The sequence below is a fragment of the Hipposideros armiger genome, unplaced genomic scaffold (assembly GCF_001890085.2).
Source record: "Hipposideros armiger isolate ML-2016 unplaced genomic scaffold, ASM189008v1 scaffold_91, whole genome shotgun sequence".
Lineage (NCBI taxonomy): Eukaryota > Metazoa > Chordata > Mammalia > Chiroptera > Hipposideridae > Hipposideros > Hipposideros armiger.
This window is the reverse complement of record NW_017731441.1, coordinates 3215578-3235069: the sequence shown is the minus strand read 5'-3', so window position 1 is coordinate 3235069 and position 19492 is coordinate 3215578. Positions and strand designations below refer to the sequence as shown.

Genomic DNA, 19492 nt, shown 5'->3' with positions numbered 1-19492 from the left:
AATTACATATGCTATATTTTCCTTAATATAATACATCATTCCTACGGGCATTTCAGGCCCACAAAGAAGAAAACTGGTAAGTATGAACAAAAACAGCTAGAAATTAGCAAAAAAATTTTTTAGCAGAAACTTTTAAAAATTTTATTCTAAATAAATATATATTATGTTTTCCATGTGGACATTTAACATCATGTAGTGACATAATAATATAAACATGGATAATGGAGTTTTAATAGCCAATGTAAACTTAAATGGCAGATCAGCCAGATTATTTGCAGTACGTTTATATAAATGGGAAATATTTTTATTTCAACTCTTTCATGCCCCCAAATATTTACTGAATACTATTTTTTTCCTTTTAATGGTCAATTTTGAACTTGCTTTAGGTTTTAAACTTGGACAAAAGAGGTAGATCAACTACAGTTCATTTTTGGCGATATGATACATAATGGGCCATTTTAAATTGCTTACCAAACTAATTCTTAATTTTATGATTTTGGATTTATTAACAAACTAGGTAAATACTGAGAATTTGTTTGTACTAAAATAACTGGAGGCTTGCAAATACTTTTACTGGAAAAAAAAAACAACAAAAAAACCCACCACCCTTTTTTTTTCATCTGAGCCATCCTGCCACCTGTTGGCAGCTCAGCGGCTGCTCAGCTCGGGCCGGGAATTGAACCGCTGTTGCTCAGAGCTCACACTCTTGAGTGAGCTCTTAACCAACTGAGCCACTCGGCCAGCCCTAACCACCCCATTTTTAAGCGAAGGATTATCTTATCCATGAAAGGAAGACCAATACTGCCGACTAGACTTTTAAAAAATTGTTTTATAACATTTGTCTACTGCATACTCTGGTTGCTATTAGGAAACCTTACTAAACCACATCTTGTTTTAATGGAGCTGTTTGGATAATGATAGGGAGTTGAGGGGAAGGAGGATGTCCTGAGAACATTGTGAGGAGATCCTGCCTCAGACTGAGGACTGAGGACCCCTAGATGCATCAGGATGTAGGCTTCTGAGAAGGGTCTGGGGCAGTGGGTGTGGAGCCCTCCAGTGTCTGGCTTTCATGTTGATCAGAGCCCCGGGGCTGCAGCCTCTACTGATGGAAGGTGAGAAAGGTAATAGTAGCCATTGGATTTTTGGAGGGGTACCGACTCCCATTCTGAGTAATAGCCCTTGATGACAGTCTCATTCCCACCTCTGGTAATGGACTCTGACCTCATAGCCTTTTTAAACACACTTGCTTTTTTGCCCCTGTAGGGCTCTGCCTGTTATGTATGCAGTAGCACTTGATCTTCGAATATTTGCCAATAATGTAAGTTCAATTTTTATCACAATTGTTTTAAAACCCAGACTTGGTATCTGTCTGTTGCTTGTTTTCATGTCATTCTTTCAAAATTTTGAGGAATGAGTGGGGGTTGGGATATAGCTGGTATAGAGAGCACAGAACGGGATATCTTAACTAATTGTTCTTTTTGGGTTGATGTGAACAGATTTAAATAAACATTGATTTTCACCTTGTAGCTATAGAAGGAGCTGTTTCTATGTATGGTTAACCATTTATGGCATGTGACTTTTTTAAAGGAGGTAGAGCAATAATAGATGAGCCATCCTTCATTCTCTTTTGCTGTTTAGATGTAACCTGTCCCCTATCTTAAGGAATTCCACCTTAATGTAAATTGAGACAACAGCTAAGGGTTTCTCTGGTATGAGGAGGTAAAGATCCTTAGGGGTCAGTATAAGCCAGTTTTGGAGCAGCATTTCTCAAGGTTTTGACCCTAAGGGCCTTTACAGTTTTAAAAATTATTGATGATTTCTGAATCTGGACAACATGGAGTGGGCACATTTTTCCCATTCCTTCTGCTGGGAATTTAAAAACCAATATGGCTCTGAGAGGTGGAGAGAAGAAGGGGACAGGGACTCGTAAGATGCAGTGAATTTTCTGCATTTCCTTTTTTCCTCCTGTCTGTCGTAGCCTGGGTCCCAGAGAAGCCTGGGTCCTAGAAACCCAGAAACACCAACAAGCAGAGATGAGGAAGCCCCAAGCAGAGCAGGAAGGGGGAAAGCAGCCCATCAGGACAGAGCTCTTTAGCAATTCCTGCTGTATTTCACACACAGTCTGCAGGTCCCCACCACCCTGTCAGCAAGGCCCATGGGGAGCCAGACCTCCCACCCCACCCAATGCCAAAGAGGTGGAGCCCCCGTTTCTCCATTAGCTTGGCATCGGTGGAGGCCTGCTGAAACAAGATAAATAAGTTCCATAGTCTTGTAAAGTAATAATACCCCAAATATCCAGGATATAATGGAAAATCACTTATCATACCAAGAATCAGGAAAATCTTAGCCTTTTGAGATTCTGAATGAAGAAAGATAATCAGTAAACACCAACACTGAGATGACACAATGTTGGAATTCCCTGATAAGGATTTTACACCAGCCATCATAAAAAAGCCTAAAGGAGCAATTACAAACCTGCTTGAAACAAATGAAAAGGTAGATAGTCTCAGCAAAGAAGTAGAAGATACCAGGAGTGCCAAAAAAATGTATACATTTTAAGAGATGTTATCTCTATATGTATTACTTTTCGAAGTTGAATTATGGTAGCAATGTGTAGTATGACATTCGCTCGCTCAAAAGATAGCGTTAATCAAATGAATACTAGCGTTATTCATTGTATTACAATTTTGATACAGTTCTTTCCTTTCTTAAAACGTGTAAACTTTTTTGGGGGGCACCCTCTGTATATAAAGAAGAACCAAATGGAAATTTTAGAACTGAAAAATATTATCACTTAAATAAAAATTATTGAAAACCCCCAAAAGCTTTTGTTTATATATGTTTTATCTATAATTACTGCATTAGAAATTTTAATTGGGAAAAATTTTAATATTCATTTAAAATAATAAAACTTTTACATGGTAACATAATTGTCTTTTAAATAAAAAATATACTTTTAGAATGAACAAAATGTACTAAGAAGAATGTGGCATTCTTTTACAGTTTAAATTCTTTAATGTCTGGTTTAATAAAAGCCACCCAGATTCTCATATCTGTTAATGCATCCACTCTGTGGCAATATGTTGTTTTGGTTGAGTATATGAAGACAGTCTGGCAACACACAGATGTAGATGGACAAGGGAGGAGTATTTTAGTAGCCTTTTCAGATAATTGTAGATACTCTTCTTTGAGCTATACCAAAACTCAAAAGGGTAGTTACAGTGTGGGTCTCTGAAGCATAGCAGTGACCTTTTTCCACTGCTGCATCAAAATCCACTGGTATGTCACGCACTTTGAATGGATCTCTTACACTTGCATGATTCTGTAACATTCACTGAACTTGTAGAAAATTTTAATTCACTGAGTTATGCAGATGTTCCAAATGTTGATGTATTTCATTATGTAAAAAACCCCAAATCAGAAAAGCTCTATGTTTGTTCATCTACAGTGATCTCATCAGGAAAGTCTTGGAAGTAGTGGAAAGCTGCCAAGTTCATGGTGGACTATACAAGTTTTCCAAAATTCTTATTTTTTTCTTGAAAGCACAAATATTGTCATTGGCAACAAGTACCATCAGTTGTTTGCCTGGAGATGACAGACTTCTTTCATTCACTTTCGAGCATATGTCCCTCCATCTACCCATGCCTGGGTTGTTTTGCTTGTCAATCAGCTATTTGTTCCGTGGTCCAGCTGGCAGGTCCAGCTGGCAACTCCAGCAGCTGCCCAAGTACTTGCCCTTAAAATAACGATCATACTTCGTTTCGGTGTGCAGTAGATGTGCTTTGTATATATTTCCCATTTTGTCAAAGAATATTAAAAATTTATGTATTCAAGAACCAAGACTTAATAAAGTTACTATTAACTGCATCATTAAAGACATTTTAAAGTGAAATTAGCTTTATTGGTTGGTTGACTGATGGATTGTAGGTGCATGGTGTTAAGACTATGATGACTGCTAGTTCATGCTGGTGCCTCTGGGAAGGCTCCAGTGGTTTCACCTATTGTTTTTGCATCATCCATCCAAGTGTCAATATGATAAAAAGACATCGTGGCTTAGTGTTATCATGAGAATAGTTTGACCATGTGGATCATCTGCAGGCATCTTGAAGGCTCTCAGGAGTTCATAGACCATACTTGGAGAAACTGTGGTAGGGAGAATATGAGTGGGAGAAAACTGGTTCTCTTTAAACAAGCCTATCCTCAAAACAAGGGAAGAGTCAAACTTGGTAATGACTTTGCTATCAAAAGTGTGTTTCAAGGGTTTTGACCAGCTATGCATAGGAGATGGGAAAGTCATGGACTGAGGAAAGAAGAGGCTTAGCAGTGCAGGGCCACATGTGATGCAGGCTTAAAAAATTGGTGACTGACTTAGTAGCTTGAATTGTTTGAAGAGAGATTTGATTTGTGGAAGAGTTGGAATAAGCTATAGATTTCTCAATTTTTAAAAATACCATAGTATAGACTAGATGATTCCTCCAGGACCTTTTGGGACTTTGACTCTTAGTTGTAGCCATTTTTGCTTCTAGCTGCACTGTGATTTTCTTTTTAATTAAGGATTCTAGCAGAAATAAAAAGCAAATGTTTTTATATTCTATTAGGCAGATCAGCAGTTGGTAAAGAAAGGAAAAAGCAAAGTTGGGGACATGTTGGAAAAAGCAGCTGAATTGTTGATGAGCTGTTTCCGCGTCTGTGCCAGTGACACGTGAGTAAAGTTTCGGAGACAGATATTGCCAGTCTCCTATCACAGCACATTGCCCCTTCCAATCCTTTGTTGACATTTATTTTACTTCTACGTATGTTGTAAAACCACAGTAATCTTTTCTTTTCTTTTCTTTTTGCTTTAAATAGTCTATTGTTCTATAAGGAAATAAGAGAAAAAACATAGTAATTTACATTTACCCACAAATTTACCATTTCTGGAGTTCTTTAATCCTTCCTGTAGATCTGAGTTTCTATCTGGTACCATTTCCCTTTACTCTGAGAACCTGCTTTAGCATGTTGCTTTTAGTTCAGGCCTGCTGATAATGAATTCTCTAAGCTTTCAGTTTTCTGAAACTCTTTGTCTTAATTTTTGAGGAATCTTTTTACTCGATGAAGAATTCTACATTGACCATTTTTTTCTTTTAGCACTGTGAAATGTCATTCCATCATCTTTCTTATGTCTCTGATGACAAATCAGTTGTTATTCTTATCACTGTTTACTGGTATATAATGTCTGTTTCCTCTGCCTATTTTTTCTCTTCACTTTGACTTTCAGTAATTTGACCCTGATGTAATTACAAGTTTTTGTATTTCTCATGTTTGGGATGCTTTGGGCTGCTTGGATCTCTGAGTTGATGGTTTTTATTAGATTTTTTAAATTTATTTAATTTTTTACATTCCTCAACTACTTTTTGGTCCCATTCTTCCCCTTCTCTTTCTGCAGCACCAATTACATGTAAGTTAGACTGTAGGATATTATTTCACAGGGCACTGATGGGTTGTTTATTTCTTAATCTTTTTTTTCCCCCTCTCTTTCATTTTGGATAATTTATGTTGACCTGGTTTCAAGTTGACTAGTATTGGTCACTATTTATTTATTTATTTATTTATTTATTTATTTATTTATTTCACTATTTATTTTTTAATTCTATACTTTCCATCTGATTGTACTTTAGGGTTTCTGTTTTTCTCCTGAAACTCCATCTCTTCACCCATGATAAAATCATGTCTATTGGGGAATTTTAGGAAATTGTAAAGCAAAGAAAAAAAAGTAAAGCTTTTCATATGTAAATAAACAAGCAAAATCTCTTGTCCCCAGAAAGTGTTCCAGCTTTTCATTTCTCACCACTGTCCCCACCAGCTCCACCTTAAACATTCCAACCAAAACTATTCCTCAGGGTACTGGGACACTTCCCCTGCTGAGGTTTTCCACAAATGCTGTTTCCTTTGCCTGGCATGGCCCCCCCAGCTTTTCATCCAGCTGTCTCCACTCATTTTACAGCTTTCAGCTTCTCTAACACTTCTCACCACCGAACCTCAGAGTAAATGCAATTCTCCTTTTGTAAACTTTCATAGCAGGCTGTGCTTTGTATTCATTGTACTTATCAAAAGTAGTTATTTGAGGGCCGGCCGAGTGGCTCAGTTGGTTAAGAGCTTGCTCAAGAGTTTGAGCTCTGAGCAACAGTGGTTCGAGTCCAGCCCGAGCTGAGCAGCCCCTGAGCTGCCAACAGGTAGCAGGATGGCTCAGCTAAAAAACAACAACAACAACAACAAAAACCCCAAAAGTAGTTATTTGGATGATGTTTATTCGATTGCAAAGTCCAGAAGGCTACATATGTTGCTTTCACATAGTGCCTCTCACTCTACGGTAGCATTCAGTAAATATTTATTATGTGGAGAGTTGGAATTCTCTTTGTATTCCTGCACAGCAATGATCATGATCTTGGATTTGGCAATGGGATTTTGGCTTTTTTTGTTTTGTATTTTTAAGCTGTGTCATCAAAAACACAAGCAACTGGAGAAAAAATAGATAAATTGACTTCAAAATTAAAAACTTTGTGCTTCAAAGGACACTATCAAAAAGTAAAAAACGACCATAGAATGGGGAAAAAATATTTGCAAATAATATAACTGGTAAAGGTCCAGTATCCAGAATATATAAAGCCTATTACAACTCACCCATAAAAAGACAAATAATGCAATTAAAAAATGGGCAAAGGATTTGAATAGATATTTCTACAAAGAAGATAAACAAATGGCCAGTAAGTCAATGAGAGATTTTTAACATCATTAGTCTCTAAGGGAATGCAAATCAAAATCACCATGAACTGCCACTTTACACCCACCAGGATGGCTAGAATAAAAAAGACAGACAATACAAGCATTGACAAAGATGTGGAGAATTTAGAAACCTCATACATTGCTGGTGGGACTATAAAATGGTGCAGTCACTTTGCAAAGCAGTACGACAGTTCCTCAAATAGTTAAACAGAGTGACCATATGACCCAGCACTTCCACTCCTAGGCATAGACCCAAGAAACAAAATCAAATCTCAAGTGGCAAACCTTTCCCTTAGGGTTTGCTTTGTCACACGTCTCCAGAAGAGGTCATCATCCCTGGTGCCAGAGTGGCGAAGACAGTACTATGAGAGAATTTTATGTACGTTACAAAGTACTTGGATTTCTTTCTTTTTTTTTTTTTTCTTTTTCTTTTTATCATATAATACCTTTTGAGGTAGGTAGAACAGTATTATTTGTCTCCATTTTACTAATGAGGAAAATGAGTCCTAGAGAGAGAAAAGGTATCTTGTTTGAGGTCATACTACTAGTTAGTTACAAGAATCATATTAAAGAGCTGGCAGTTATCATAAAATAGACTTTGATATTTTAATACTGAATTGTATTACATTATTTTAAGTATTTCTATATGGGCACATCTGGGTCTTAAGGAGCAATTTCTTTTTCCCTGGCTTGTGAACAACCTGCTTGTTTCTATATTGGGAACTTTTATTTCATGTGCTTTGACTTCATGCTGCAGGATTTAGTGTTTCCAGGCAACCTGCCCTTGGCCCTCTTTCTTTCTAGCACCACTGTCTCTGAGAGTCTGCAAGTTCTGCCTAGAATAACCATCGCAAAGTGCAAACACATGGCACACTCAATTCTGAATTGTTTTTCAACTTTGTATCATAAAAATTTTCAAACATTCAATGGTTTAAATAATTTTACAGTGAATACCTATATACCTACTACTTCTAGCATTAATATTTTACTGTACTTGCTTTATCATCTGTTCATGTGCTTTCCCTCCATCCATCAGTTTATCTTTTTGATGCATTTTAAGATTAGTTGCATACATCAGTACAATTTCCCCTAAATCATGCAGTATGCATCAGTAAACTTTCCCCTAAATGCTTCAGCTTATGTTTTGTATTTTGAGGTAAAATTTACATACAGTGAACCACACAAATCTTACCTGTATATTTGCTGGGTTTTGACAAGTATGTAAACCTGTATAACCCAAACCCCTATTGAGATACAGGACATTAAGTTTCCCTTATCCCCCTCCTCAGGCAGTCTGAGTTTTTTCCATGGTAGATTGGTTCTGCCTGTTTGGTAAATTCATATAAATGGACCCAACCAGTATGTGTTCTGTGTCCTGCTCTTTTTGAGATTCATCCATATTGTTGTATATTTTAGTAGTTCATTTTGTTGTAATAATAAGAGAAAATACTTTCTCCATTTTTCAAAACTACTTTATAACAATTAGTTTTTACACATAATATTGCTACAAACTAAGCATTTTTCAGCTGCTGCAGCTGGGGGAGAGTATTGCCCAAATATTTAACTGGGTTGTGAGAATTCCTGGTTTGGTTTTTTCAATTTTACCTATTAGATAAGACTTTGTTTTCATAATGTTATTTCATGAATATGACTTACGTAAGCTGTAAGATTTTATCTCAAGATGTTAATTTGTGTAGGCAGTTTATTTTGTGATTTATAAGTAAAATTTTTATTTCCTGTGTAACTGTAAAAATCATTTTCTCGTAGTCGCGCTGGTATAGAGGATTCTAAGAAGTGGGGGATGCTGTTTCTGGTGAATCAGTTATTCAAGATTTACTTTAAGGTATGCTTCTGTTTGAGTACTTTATAATCTATCTTTATAAATTTTATTTCTCCTTATCTTCCCAGATACCATTTCTATTATTAGCCAGCCTCCCTAGCATTGCTTGGGAAATGATCATTACCAAATCATATTTCTAATCCTAAGCATTGACATTTGCTGAGCGCCTTGCTAAGTGCCAGTTACTGTTGTAAATGCTTCTCATGTGTCATGTTATTTAAAGCTCAACCCTATGAGGTAAATGCTGTTGATTCCAGGGGAAACTAAGGCACCCACATACTAAGCAGCATGCCCAGTGTGGTAGAACTGGGCTTTAAGTGAGGGGTTTCAGTCCAGAGCCTTCTACCTGCTATTGTAATTATTAACTGTGGAACAGATGGGAGTGTGGATGGGTGAAGAAATCATTCTTTGCCTCATGAAATCGGCCAGGTGAAGAGCAGCTCTGTCACATACTAGCGGCTGGGACCTGGCCCCTTGGGTGGGCCTTCCATTCATGGGGCACATCTGCTCTGGAAGCAACTCTTCTCTGAAGCGCTTCTTAGGGCCTTCTAAAGTGATGTAATCTATGTAATGTAGCTTGTATTTTCGTTTTTAGTATTAAATAATCAATTTTGATAATGTAATGGGTTTTGTAATTCCGTTTAAAGGGGTATATGCTTAGTAGAGTAGCAGTTTGTTTGTCCTGCCTGTCCGTTTTTATTTTTAAATATTAAGTGGATTGTTATTTGTTTTAGATCAACAAACTCCATTTGTGTAAACCCCTAATCAGAGCCATTGACAGCTCAAACCTGAAAGATGATTACAGCACTGCACAGAGGGTGACATACAGGTACTATGTTGGACGAAAGGCCATGTTCGATAGTGACTTTAAGCAAGGTATGTTGTTAATCTTGTCCCCAGTGTTTTAAATATTGGGTTGTCGGAAAAGTCATGACGTATTTTTTTCTATGTTTTTCGTTGCAAAAATGCGTCATGACTTTTCTGACAACCCAATACATTGCTTCCTGAACAACTTCTGTGATACAGTTTCAGAGGACACATTATTGCATTTTGTTATTACTTAAAGTGGAATATAGTTGTAAACCAAGTCCAAGTTATATTTTTTTGATTATTTTTTACACTAAATTTGGTTAATTAAAAAGAAAATTCTATTTGAAGTTACTGAATCCATTCTGGGTCTCTGAAATACGTGTCAGAGTCTCAGTTATCATGGACGTCTTTTTTTGTGTGAGGTAATTAAGCACCAGTATTCTTGGCATTGAATATAAGTAACTGTTTTTTCCCTCTGTCTGTGCCAATCATGTTGACACAGGACATGGAGATTGGGGCAGCACTTAGCTCAGCGGCTGACTTACTGCTTAGAAAGCCCACGTGGGACGCCCAAACGAGCAGTGGGAATGCATTTTTGGGCTGGTGTCATCTTTGGTGTTTGTGGCCATGGATGATGGCGTCATTAGCACCTCAGAGCGGTGCTTTCATGTAATTACATTATTATGTAGTTTATGTCATTAACTTTCTCAAGAACATGAAGCCAGTTTTTTTTCTTTTTAAACTTTTTGATTAGCTGGCATGAGGTGCTTCTTTTATTGTACTCAGACAAGACTTTTTAAACTCACTTCTTCAACAGCTATTTGTACACGAAACAACATAATTTCAGTCAATACAAGATACATATAGTCACTTTTCTCTTAGTGTGCTATAGCCATGGATTCTCTGATGACAAAAATAACAGCTCTTTCAAAATAATTACTCTGTTTTTTTTTATTCTATAGACTTATACAGACCAACTTTTCATTTTCTTTCATAGGTCAAAGGCTTTTGAAGAAGGGCTTTCCTTGGTTATTCCCCATTGCTGCTTTTTTCCCTTAAAATATGAAGCATAAGAATAGAAGCTTTTGGGCCGGCTGAGTGGCTCAGTTGGTTAAGAGCTCGCTCAAGAGTGCAAGCTCTGAGCAACAGCGGTTCAAGTCCTGGCCCGAGCTGAGTTGCCAACAGGTGGCAGGATGGCTCAGCTAAAAAAAAAAAAAAAAGAATAGAAGCTTTTAAATTATATTCTATTGAAGTCTGTTAAGGTATTGATATGCTCATCCCCTGAAGATTCATTGAGTAGCATTTTTGAATACCTAACAGCAAGAAATAATTTCTTAGTATCAGTGGTACATATTTGTAGTTTCTGAAAATGTTAGAGCCTTTTGTGTAAGGATAAAAGGTAGAATAAGGAGCAGGTTGGGAACTTGAGTAACTTTGTGTTGTATAGAGCTTACAAAGCCTGATAAGATGCTGTTGGACTGACCTTGTTGGTGTCTCTGCAGCCGAGGAGTACTTGTCCTTTGCCTTTGAGCACTGTCACCGTTTAAGTCAGAAGAACAAAAGGATGATTCTGATATATTTACTCCCAGTAAAAATGCTCTTGGTGAGTGATTGTTACTCAATTCTTATAGATCTTGTTTCTTTGAAGAAGTTAATAGACTTTTTAAAATACAGCAGATGGTATGTAGTTGATCACAATCTCAGCTGCATCTGAGCACAACCCAAAATAGAGGAAGAAGAGCTTTTGTGTAGCCTGAACCATGTACCTTCATGATTGACACTTTCAGATCCTTCTAGAAAGGCCTTGTCTGTGTTTCCTTTCTCTTTAAAGTATCTAACTCAAAAGTTTAACATATGTAGGGCAAATAAAATAAGTACATGTTATTTCTATCCCCTAAAAATCTAAATTAATAAAAATGGGTTGGCCATTAAAGAAGAAAAAATATGTCATTCCAGCTTGTCTGTAGGCACGAGTATTTTATCACCAAAAGCTATTTTTGATACCTGAAAAGCAATGACAAATAACTATCATGTTAATTGACTAAAACATCCTCAAAGTATTAGAGCTTCCTTTTCTTCCCATTTAAAAATTTTAAAAAATTATCAAACGATACACACATTTGGTTAAATCTTAAATAGTTCAAGATAGCTTGTGTAATGGAAAAGCAATGATATTGTACCTATCCCTCTCCACTGCTAACCCTACTTAACAGAAACAAGCAGTTTAAATTTTTTAGATGATTCTTCTAGAAGATGTTTCTGTATTCCTAAATCACCTACTAGTATTTCTTCAGTTACCAATCACCTATGATATAAAGGTAAGAGACATGAAAAGGTCAAGATCAAGGTCATATGTAACTGAATGATAAAACTGTAGTATACCCAGGTTTTCTGATTTCTAGACCAGCATTTGTTTTTTCTCTAGTATACTATGATGTTTTTAATCTTCGTTTAGCTACTTTGAAGAAATTTTAAGAAACACAAGTTTGCAAGTTTTTAAAACTTAATTCCTTGATAAGAATTTTATCAAAAACAATTCTATTAAAATGAAAGGGCTCTTATTCTGGAAAATTAATTCTTTGTCTTAGGGTCATATGCCAACCATTGAGCTTTTGAAAAAGTACCATCTCATGCAGTTTGCTGAAGTAACCAAAGCTGTAAGGTAGTACTTTATCCTTTTCCATTTGGGATCTTTTAAAATATAAAGTTCATAAAAATTTCACGCATGTTCTGGGAGAAGTAATTGCTGTTTGATGCGATTTCGTCCTGGGAGTTTGTTTTGTGACTGTGCTTACACATCTTTACCCATCACTCAGTGAAGGCAATCTCCTTCTATTGAACGAGGCTCTGACGAAGCACGAGACCTTTTTTATTCGCTGTGGTATCTTCCTTATCCTTGAAAAGCTGAAGATCATCACCTACAGGAATCTTTTTAAGAAAGTGTAAGCAAAGTATTTTTCATAAATTTAAAATCTTAATATGACTCATGCAGTAGAGTTGTCGGGTTATGAAAACTTAACAGTAACAGATGCTGTGTCTTCTGAGATGGGATTGTCAGTGTGTAGATGAGGGCCCTTCACTTTTCCTTTCATTGTGTGGAATAAAATGAACCTTCCCAGGCCAGCCCACTGTCTCACGGGCCTTGGTACCACACAGGTGAGTGAGCAAAGGCTCACCTGCAGGAGGAATAACTGGGGTTATGTGTGATAAGAGAACTTTGTAAGAGATACTTTTAAAACACCAGCCCTAAGAATCAGATATTTAACATTTTATCAGAGTGTGTGGGACTAATTGTTCATTTCCTGTATTCGTAATCAACCAAACTTCCCCGTCACTCAGATTTGTCAGAAAGTTGAATTCTGCAATACTTTTTCTTGTATGTAACTCTGGAAGTTGACTCTTCTCCAAGGCCTGGTCCTAACAGGATCTAGTTAATTAATCTTCAAACAAAGGCAAACTTTTTATAGCAGTGGGTAGTATATCAAAAATAGGAAGATTATATTTCATTGATTCCGTAAGACACTACCCATTTTAAGGTACATTCTGATTTCAGAGATATTAAAATATGAAAATACATGCATCTTAGATTTGATGAAATACTCAGTAAATATAAGAAATTACTTTTGTACTAGCGGCTTTTTTAAATTGAAAAGTCAAAATTATATTTAATAGCTCTTATTTTTAAAATGTATCTAATAGGTGGGAGATTTTTTTTTCATCCTTTTTTGAACAGTGGTTTATTAGAAGATGTGTTTTCTACTGACTTTGCACCTTTTCTTAACCTTCGAAGTATGTACATACTGTTGGTAACTAGCGTGGACTCTGTTTCTCTCTTCCAGGTACTTGTTACTCAAAACACACCAGTTGTCTCTGGATGCTTTTCTAGTTGCGTTGAAATTCATGCAGGTGGAAGATGTGGACATTGATGAAGTCCAGTGTATTCTGGCCAACCTGATATACATGGTGAGTGAGCTCCTTGGCTCAGTGTAGATGGCCCCTTCCAGTAGGACTTGGTCTAGATTCTAGAATGTGAAGCTTTGATGTAGTGGTGTTAAAGTTATTATCTGGCCCTTTGCTTTGGTAAAGGTATTTCCTGGTAAACTAATTTTATCCCAGGAAATAATATTCAAAGGGCTTTATGGGGGTACAGGTGAGTGGATATAATATAGATTTCTATATTCTCCACTATATATGTATGTATTTATTGTCCCCCACAGTGACTTCAGTTGCATTGTGGTTGGGGAATAATGCTTATGCCATGGGACTAAGTAATTAACTCACCCAACATCAGCAATGTGACTCAAAAACATAAGCCAACCCTCTCTTTCTCTCCCACAGGGTCACATTAAAGGCTATATATCACATCAGCATCAGAAGCTAGTTGTCAGCAAGCAGAACCCATTCCCTCCGCTGTCTACAGTGTGTTGAATGTATAAACAGTCCTGAGAAGAAGTGTGTTTCTCTAGTTTTTTATTGTGCTGATGAAATCATTCCTGTGCCAAGATTTTATTCTCTGCAGCTGGAATCTGTCTGGGGCTCTTTACCCAGGGATGCTGAAACTGAACTTGCCATCACACACGGACACCTTGAAATCTCCGTCATCGCTCATAACTAATGTCAACCTCACGGAGACCTGGAATTCCTTTTTCAGACATTGCAGACCCCTCCTTTGGCTCTGGCGTGTTGGTGAAACTTCTGTGAAGGAGGCTCTGTCTCAGGCAGCTATAGTTTACTTCTCCATAAGTGTTGTTCATAAATGCATCTTTGTAACTTTTTATATAAGTCTTTCTATAAAAAAGGCATCCTGAATTTATACAAATGGCATATTCTTTATTATGTCTTCTGTGATACCAAATTTTGTTAAGACTTTAAAATTCGCTTTGGTCCCCCACTGCCCTCACCATTAGTCTGCATTAGATTAAGCTATATTTACTTGGGCCTGGTCCCAACAGGATCTCAAATAATTAAACTTCAAATAAAAGAAGACTTTCAGAGAAATGGGCCAATGCATCTACAGATTGCCCCCCCCCCCAAAAGTTAAATTCTTGGGTTAAAGTATAATATCAGAAATGAAAGAGATACTTAGTGTATTTTAGAACTGTTAGACTTAAAAATCTGAATTGTGTTTAAACTCCCTGTAGTTCACTCAAGAGTGTCCAAATCAACTCACATTTATAATCCCTTAAAATTATCTCTACTCTTCAACAATAAGAAGGCACTGGCAGACCACAGTCCCCCTAGTAATGCTCCTGGAGTTAGCGCTGCCCTCTTTCCACCACGTCTGCGGGTCTACAGAGCAGTTAGCTTAAAGCTGCTCTTATTTCTCTCAGGGAAACGGGGGGACTGGAAATAATATGCACTTAGTTGAGGAGCAGTTTTGCCAGTTCCTTAACTTAAGCACTAAGAGATTAACCTAAAAGTAAACATTTCCATCCATTTGCTCTCACTTTTTATCCTGGCACAAACTCAGACCCCAGTGTGGAATGGAGTTCTGCTCTGCAGGGAAGCACAGTTTGGGGCCGGACTTGAGTTCTGTCATTCTGTGTTGAGGCTGCAGTCTTCATCATGATAATAGATAATCACTGTGATTCAACACGCTTCCAGCTTTCAACTCAGCTCTGTTTGGTGGATGCTATTATTACAGCATTTAGATCCCAGGAATGTGGCACAAAGGTGTTAACAGAACCAGCGAGCTGGTTGAGTAGCGGAGTTGAGGGACTCGGTGCTGGCTCTGATCCAGCAGCTCCCTGGAACCTGCCTGGGAGTTTTCCCTCCATGGGAAGTGCCTCTCTGAGCACATAGCCCTGTTTAAATGCATCACATTTTCTGTCTTCTTTCAACCTCTTGTGCTTCCTGATTCTTTCTTTAAAACTGTATGGTATTCCTCTCGGTTTTATTTTTTTCTTTGGTGCTACCTCTTCTGTTATAGTTGCTTCTTCTAACACCAAGCAACCCTTTCATGCACACTGGCAATCAGCGAACCTGGCACAACTGTGAGGTCACTCTTTGTCTATAACTAGCAATTCTTAGAAGCTTCCATCCCAAAGACATACACTTACTTATTGTATGTTTGTTGATAGACTAACCCACGTTCATTGACTCGATAGCATCAGAAAGCATTAGAGTTGGAAAAGGAGAGAGTTTTTAAGAAACTGAGTTATTATGATCAACAGATACGTTTTTATTCTTTAATGTATCTCGTATTTTCTTAAGATCTTTGTTTAGATAAAAATAAAAAAAAAGTCCCAAGGAAAGAACTGTCACAGCACTCTGATGAGCCCATAAGCGATAACCAATGGTTTGTAGACTGGGTAACTTGTTCAGAAACTGTCACAACCTTTTTGCTGTGAAATTTCAATTTAACTCCATGCTTGCAGTTAAAATTTGGAATCCTACTGCATATTTTTTTCTTTCTGGTTAGCTGGGTTTAGTCAGTTCATGATTTGTCTAAACCAGAGTGAGTATGTTGAAATCTTGGTGAGAAGAAACACACGTCTGTACCCTTCTGCGGGTGCTGAACACAGAATCCCTGTCAGGAACCAGGTACCTTTGTGTTTTCTGGCGACTACACTGCCCTCTGCCCACTGCACCCCTCTGGCCACTGCTCCCCTCTCGCAGTATGTCCTCGTTGTGACTGTCACATTAAGGGCTCTGCCACACTCCTCGCTGTCCATGTGCGTAACTGGCATCTGCGTCAGCGTGTTGCCCAGCTCAGAGCCATTGAGTGTCCAGCCAGTGAGGAGGCCCCCTGTTCCTGGGATGAGGATATGCTCTGCAAAGTCCCTCTCGGGCTTACAGACAGGGAGCCCCATGTCCGGGCACTGGATGGGCAGCTCCAGTTCCAAGAGCGAAATGTCATTGTCCCCGGTCTCTTCCTCGTACCTCATGTGCACATGGATGCTCTTCACCTCAATCAGCAGGTCCTCATTCGTTCTGTGAAAATCTGAAATAATGGACAATCGCCAGTTTCTAAAGTCTGCTTTTCAAGGTTGCAAAAATAATAGATTAATTCTTTAGTGAACCATGTACTAAGTCAGAGGCTGGGCATGGTAAAACATGCCATGGCTAATTGCACTGACCTCCTTTCTTCATCTGTGGATTGAAAGGGAGATCAAAGAATGAAGCACTTCAACTAATTCCTATGGCCTTGCCTCACGCTCTTCATTACAGAAAAAAATCAGAATGAAATTTTTTGGGTGGCTTGGTGAAATAGTCAACAAAAGTAGGAAGAAATTATGAGGAACTTTTCAAGCTAATAAAAACTTGGCTGTTCAAAAGTAATTTTTCAGGCTAACATTTTGTTGACTGAAAAATATCCAAGGATGAGGTATAAAATGTACTTAAGTTTTTTCAGAATCATGAGAGAGCACTTTCACAGATTATCACTGAAACTTTGTGACCTCCGTACAGGGTAGAAATTACTGTCCAGTTTTCACTGATGAGAAACTTGGCACAGACAAGTTGAGTGGTGAGTCCCACATTACAGCCATGGTCTCAGCAGAGGGGGATCTGAACCCAGAGCGTCCTATTTTCCACCAGTTGTCTGTCTCCTATACCACAGCCGCTCCATTTCAGAGTCAAATTAAGTTACATTTTGATTGGCTGTGATTTCCTCTTTTGACTAAATACTAGCATTCGCCTGCCTGCTATGCCCAGACATTCTGCTAGGTAGTTTATATATGCTTTCTGATTTTATAAGTATCTCAGTAATATGGATGCTAAATTCAGTTCTGTACTGCATTAGAAACAAAATTCTAGTTTTTAAATTTTCATTTCATTTCTACACAGGATAGTTTTTATTTCCAATGTGATCTTATAAAAATGAATGCTAAAATACTTACTTATTTTCACACTAATATTTCTGTGTAACAGTGAACATTTTGCTGTTGTCAGTACAAAATTTTCCTGTATTATAACACCACCACAGAAGTCTTTTCCTCTGGAATTTGTTAGTTTTACCTTAAAAAACCAAAACATAATAAATAGCAAGTGACAGACAATTTGCAGGATTAGGAGTACGAGTAGTATAGTCTAGTGATATAAGAATATGGGCACCGAGTGGCGCGTTGGTTAAGAACTGGCTTGGGACGCCAGAGGGCCCTGGTTCGGATCCCACATATGAGGGCCAGTGATACTGCCCTCTACAGCTAAGATGCTGAACAACAGCTCAACTTGGAGCTGGGCTGCTGTGAGTCGCCAGCGGCGACAGCGTAGGCTGCAGCCCCTGCTGCAGTGGTTGCCATGGGCTACCGTGTGTGGCCAGCAGCCAGCATGAGCGGCCAGCAGCCGCTGTGAGCAGCTGTCCAGAAGCCGGCGACTGATCTGCCTGGCCCGGGCAGAGCTCAATGATTGTGCCAGCTTGGCCCAGTGAAGCAACATCCTCCACAGCTAGACTGAAGAACAAATCAATAGCAACTTGTCTGTTTCCCTTCCCCCGATTTCCCCAGCGCTGTTCCCCTCCCCCAATTCCCCAATAAAATCTTTAAAAAAAAAGAATATAGGCACCAAAGATGGACAGCCAATGAGGGAGTGTGAGATAAGCTCAAGGTACAATAGCCTATGATAAATCAAGATGTACACTGTACCCTAAAGCAGTCGCTAAACAAAACAATTATGCCTAATAAGCCAACAAAGAAGATAAAATGCAGTCATAAAAAATATATAAGGAATCCAATAGAAGGCAGAAAAAGAACATATGGAAAAAAAATAGAAAGTCAATAGCAAAATTATGGATGAAAACCTAACTAAAATGGTCTCAATACCCCAATTAAAAGGCGGGGATTTGTGAGATTGGATAAAATTGAAAGCCAACTATATAGTGCCTGTGAAACGCACTTTAAATATAAAAATAGAGTTTAAAAGTAGAAATATTGGCAAAACTGTTACATGCTACCACTTATCAACAGCTGAAGTGTCTATTTTCATGCCAGATAAGGAAGATTTCAGAAGAGAATATCACCAGGGATGTAAAACATAAGATGTGAGGTTATTGTATTAAATGAAATAAAGCATGCACCCACATAGCACAGGGGCTGGTTCAAGACATGTTAATTATTGCAGTTTTCAGTAGCTTAATGGAAAATGCTGAGCAAAGTATAAAAGTTTCAAATTTAATGTATCCTCATTTCTGGAAATCTTAAGTGCTTACTAATAATAGTTGCCATTTATTGGCTACCTACATAAGTCAGGTACATTATCTTTAATCCTCACTACAATTTATATAACTATTTTCATTTTACAGGTGGATAGAAAACCAAGCTTGAGGGAAGATGGCATTTTCAGCATTAGTCAGCTGGACTTATAAAATGCAGGGGAATGCAGTGCCAATTTCTTATCTAGAATGTAAGAAGTAAGTTTTAAACTCTATCCTAGGCCAGTTAATTAATCCTGTCAAATAACTTCAGCAGCATTGTTTGTTGTACCAGAGTAAGAATCTAATAGCACTTAACTTGCCTTAATGTGTCTCCAAACACGATTGGTTTGTATGTAGAGAATGCTCACCTCACAGGTCATAGCTCCTCGTTGGTACTAACGTTACTTCTGTACATGAAAATGGCAACTAAGATTCTGTTGAGTGGACAGGAGTCAGAAGATGGTGTGCTTGGCAGAGCTAGACCACCACCGTCATTTGTGAAGACTGCACACAGCCATTGCCCGTCAGCGCTCCCTGCCCCGCCCCCGCGATATTCTGAGGCTTGCCTTAGTGCACTGATGGGCAGACGATGATAAGAATGCAAGTATGAATAATGGGTCTTAGAAAGCTTAAAGAAGATAAACTTAGAAGATAAAGACAAAGTTCACCAGCTGATAACTAGACCATTCTGGTTTTGCCCCTTCCTTTCCATCGCTTTATCTCCCTTCACTCAATTTCCTTTCAAATCTGGATTATTACAGCAGTCACTGAGCTCTATTCAATCATCTGTCCAGGCCTCCACACAGTGGCCAAGTGATTTTGCTTGGCTAAACTGACTTGTGAGCATTAGGGCAAAATAAAACTCACACACTCACACACACACACACACACACACACACACACACACACACACACACACACAGCTTATTAGAAAGTGAACATACATG

The 19492-nt window shown here is 38.1% G+C and overlaps 2 protein-coding genes across 5 annotated transcripts in view; one reads left to right on the top strand and one right to left on the bottom strand.

The window, feature by feature from the left end:
* Window positions 1-15584, top strand: part of PCID2 (PCI domain containing 2) — a 25225-nt gene extending 9641 nt beyond the window's left edge. For all 3 annotated transcript variants that reach the window (XM_019644775.1, XM_019644773.1, XM_019644774.1), the window contains 10 exons: window positions 35-76; window positions 1264-1318; window positions 4599-4702; window positions 8530-8605; window positions 9337-9478; window positions 10915-11015; window positions 12001-12074; window positions 12229-12354; window positions 13252-13375; window positions 13751-15584. In XM_019644775.1, coding sequence (XP_019500320.1) covers window positions 35-76; window positions 1264-1318; window positions 4599-4702; window positions 8530-8605; window positions 9337-9478; window positions 10915-11015; window positions 12001-12074; window positions 12229-12354; window positions 13252-13375; window positions 13751-13840 — 934 coding nt within the window. In that variant the 3' untranslated portion in view covers window positions 13841-15584. The remainder of the gene's footprint in view (window positions 1-34; window positions 77-1263; window positions 1319-4598; window positions 4703-8529; window positions 8606-9336; window positions 9479-10914; window positions 11016-12000; window positions 12075-12228; window positions 12355-13251; window positions 13376-13750) is intronic.
* The window catches only part of PROZ (protein Z, vitamin K dependent plasma glycoprotein), a 15410-nt gene continuing 9795 nt past the window's right edge, over window positions 13878-19492 (bottom strand). For both annotated transcript variants that reach the window (XM_019644771.1, XM_019644772.1), the window contains 2 exons: window positions 17254-17371; window positions 13878-16355 (listed from right to left, as the gene is read on the bottom strand). In XM_019644771.1, the coding sequence (XP_019500316.1) occupies window positions 15844-16355; window positions 17254-17371 (630 nt within the window). In that variant the 3' untranslated portion in view covers window positions 13878-15843. The remainder of the gene's footprint in view (window positions 16356-17253; window positions 17372-19492) is intronic.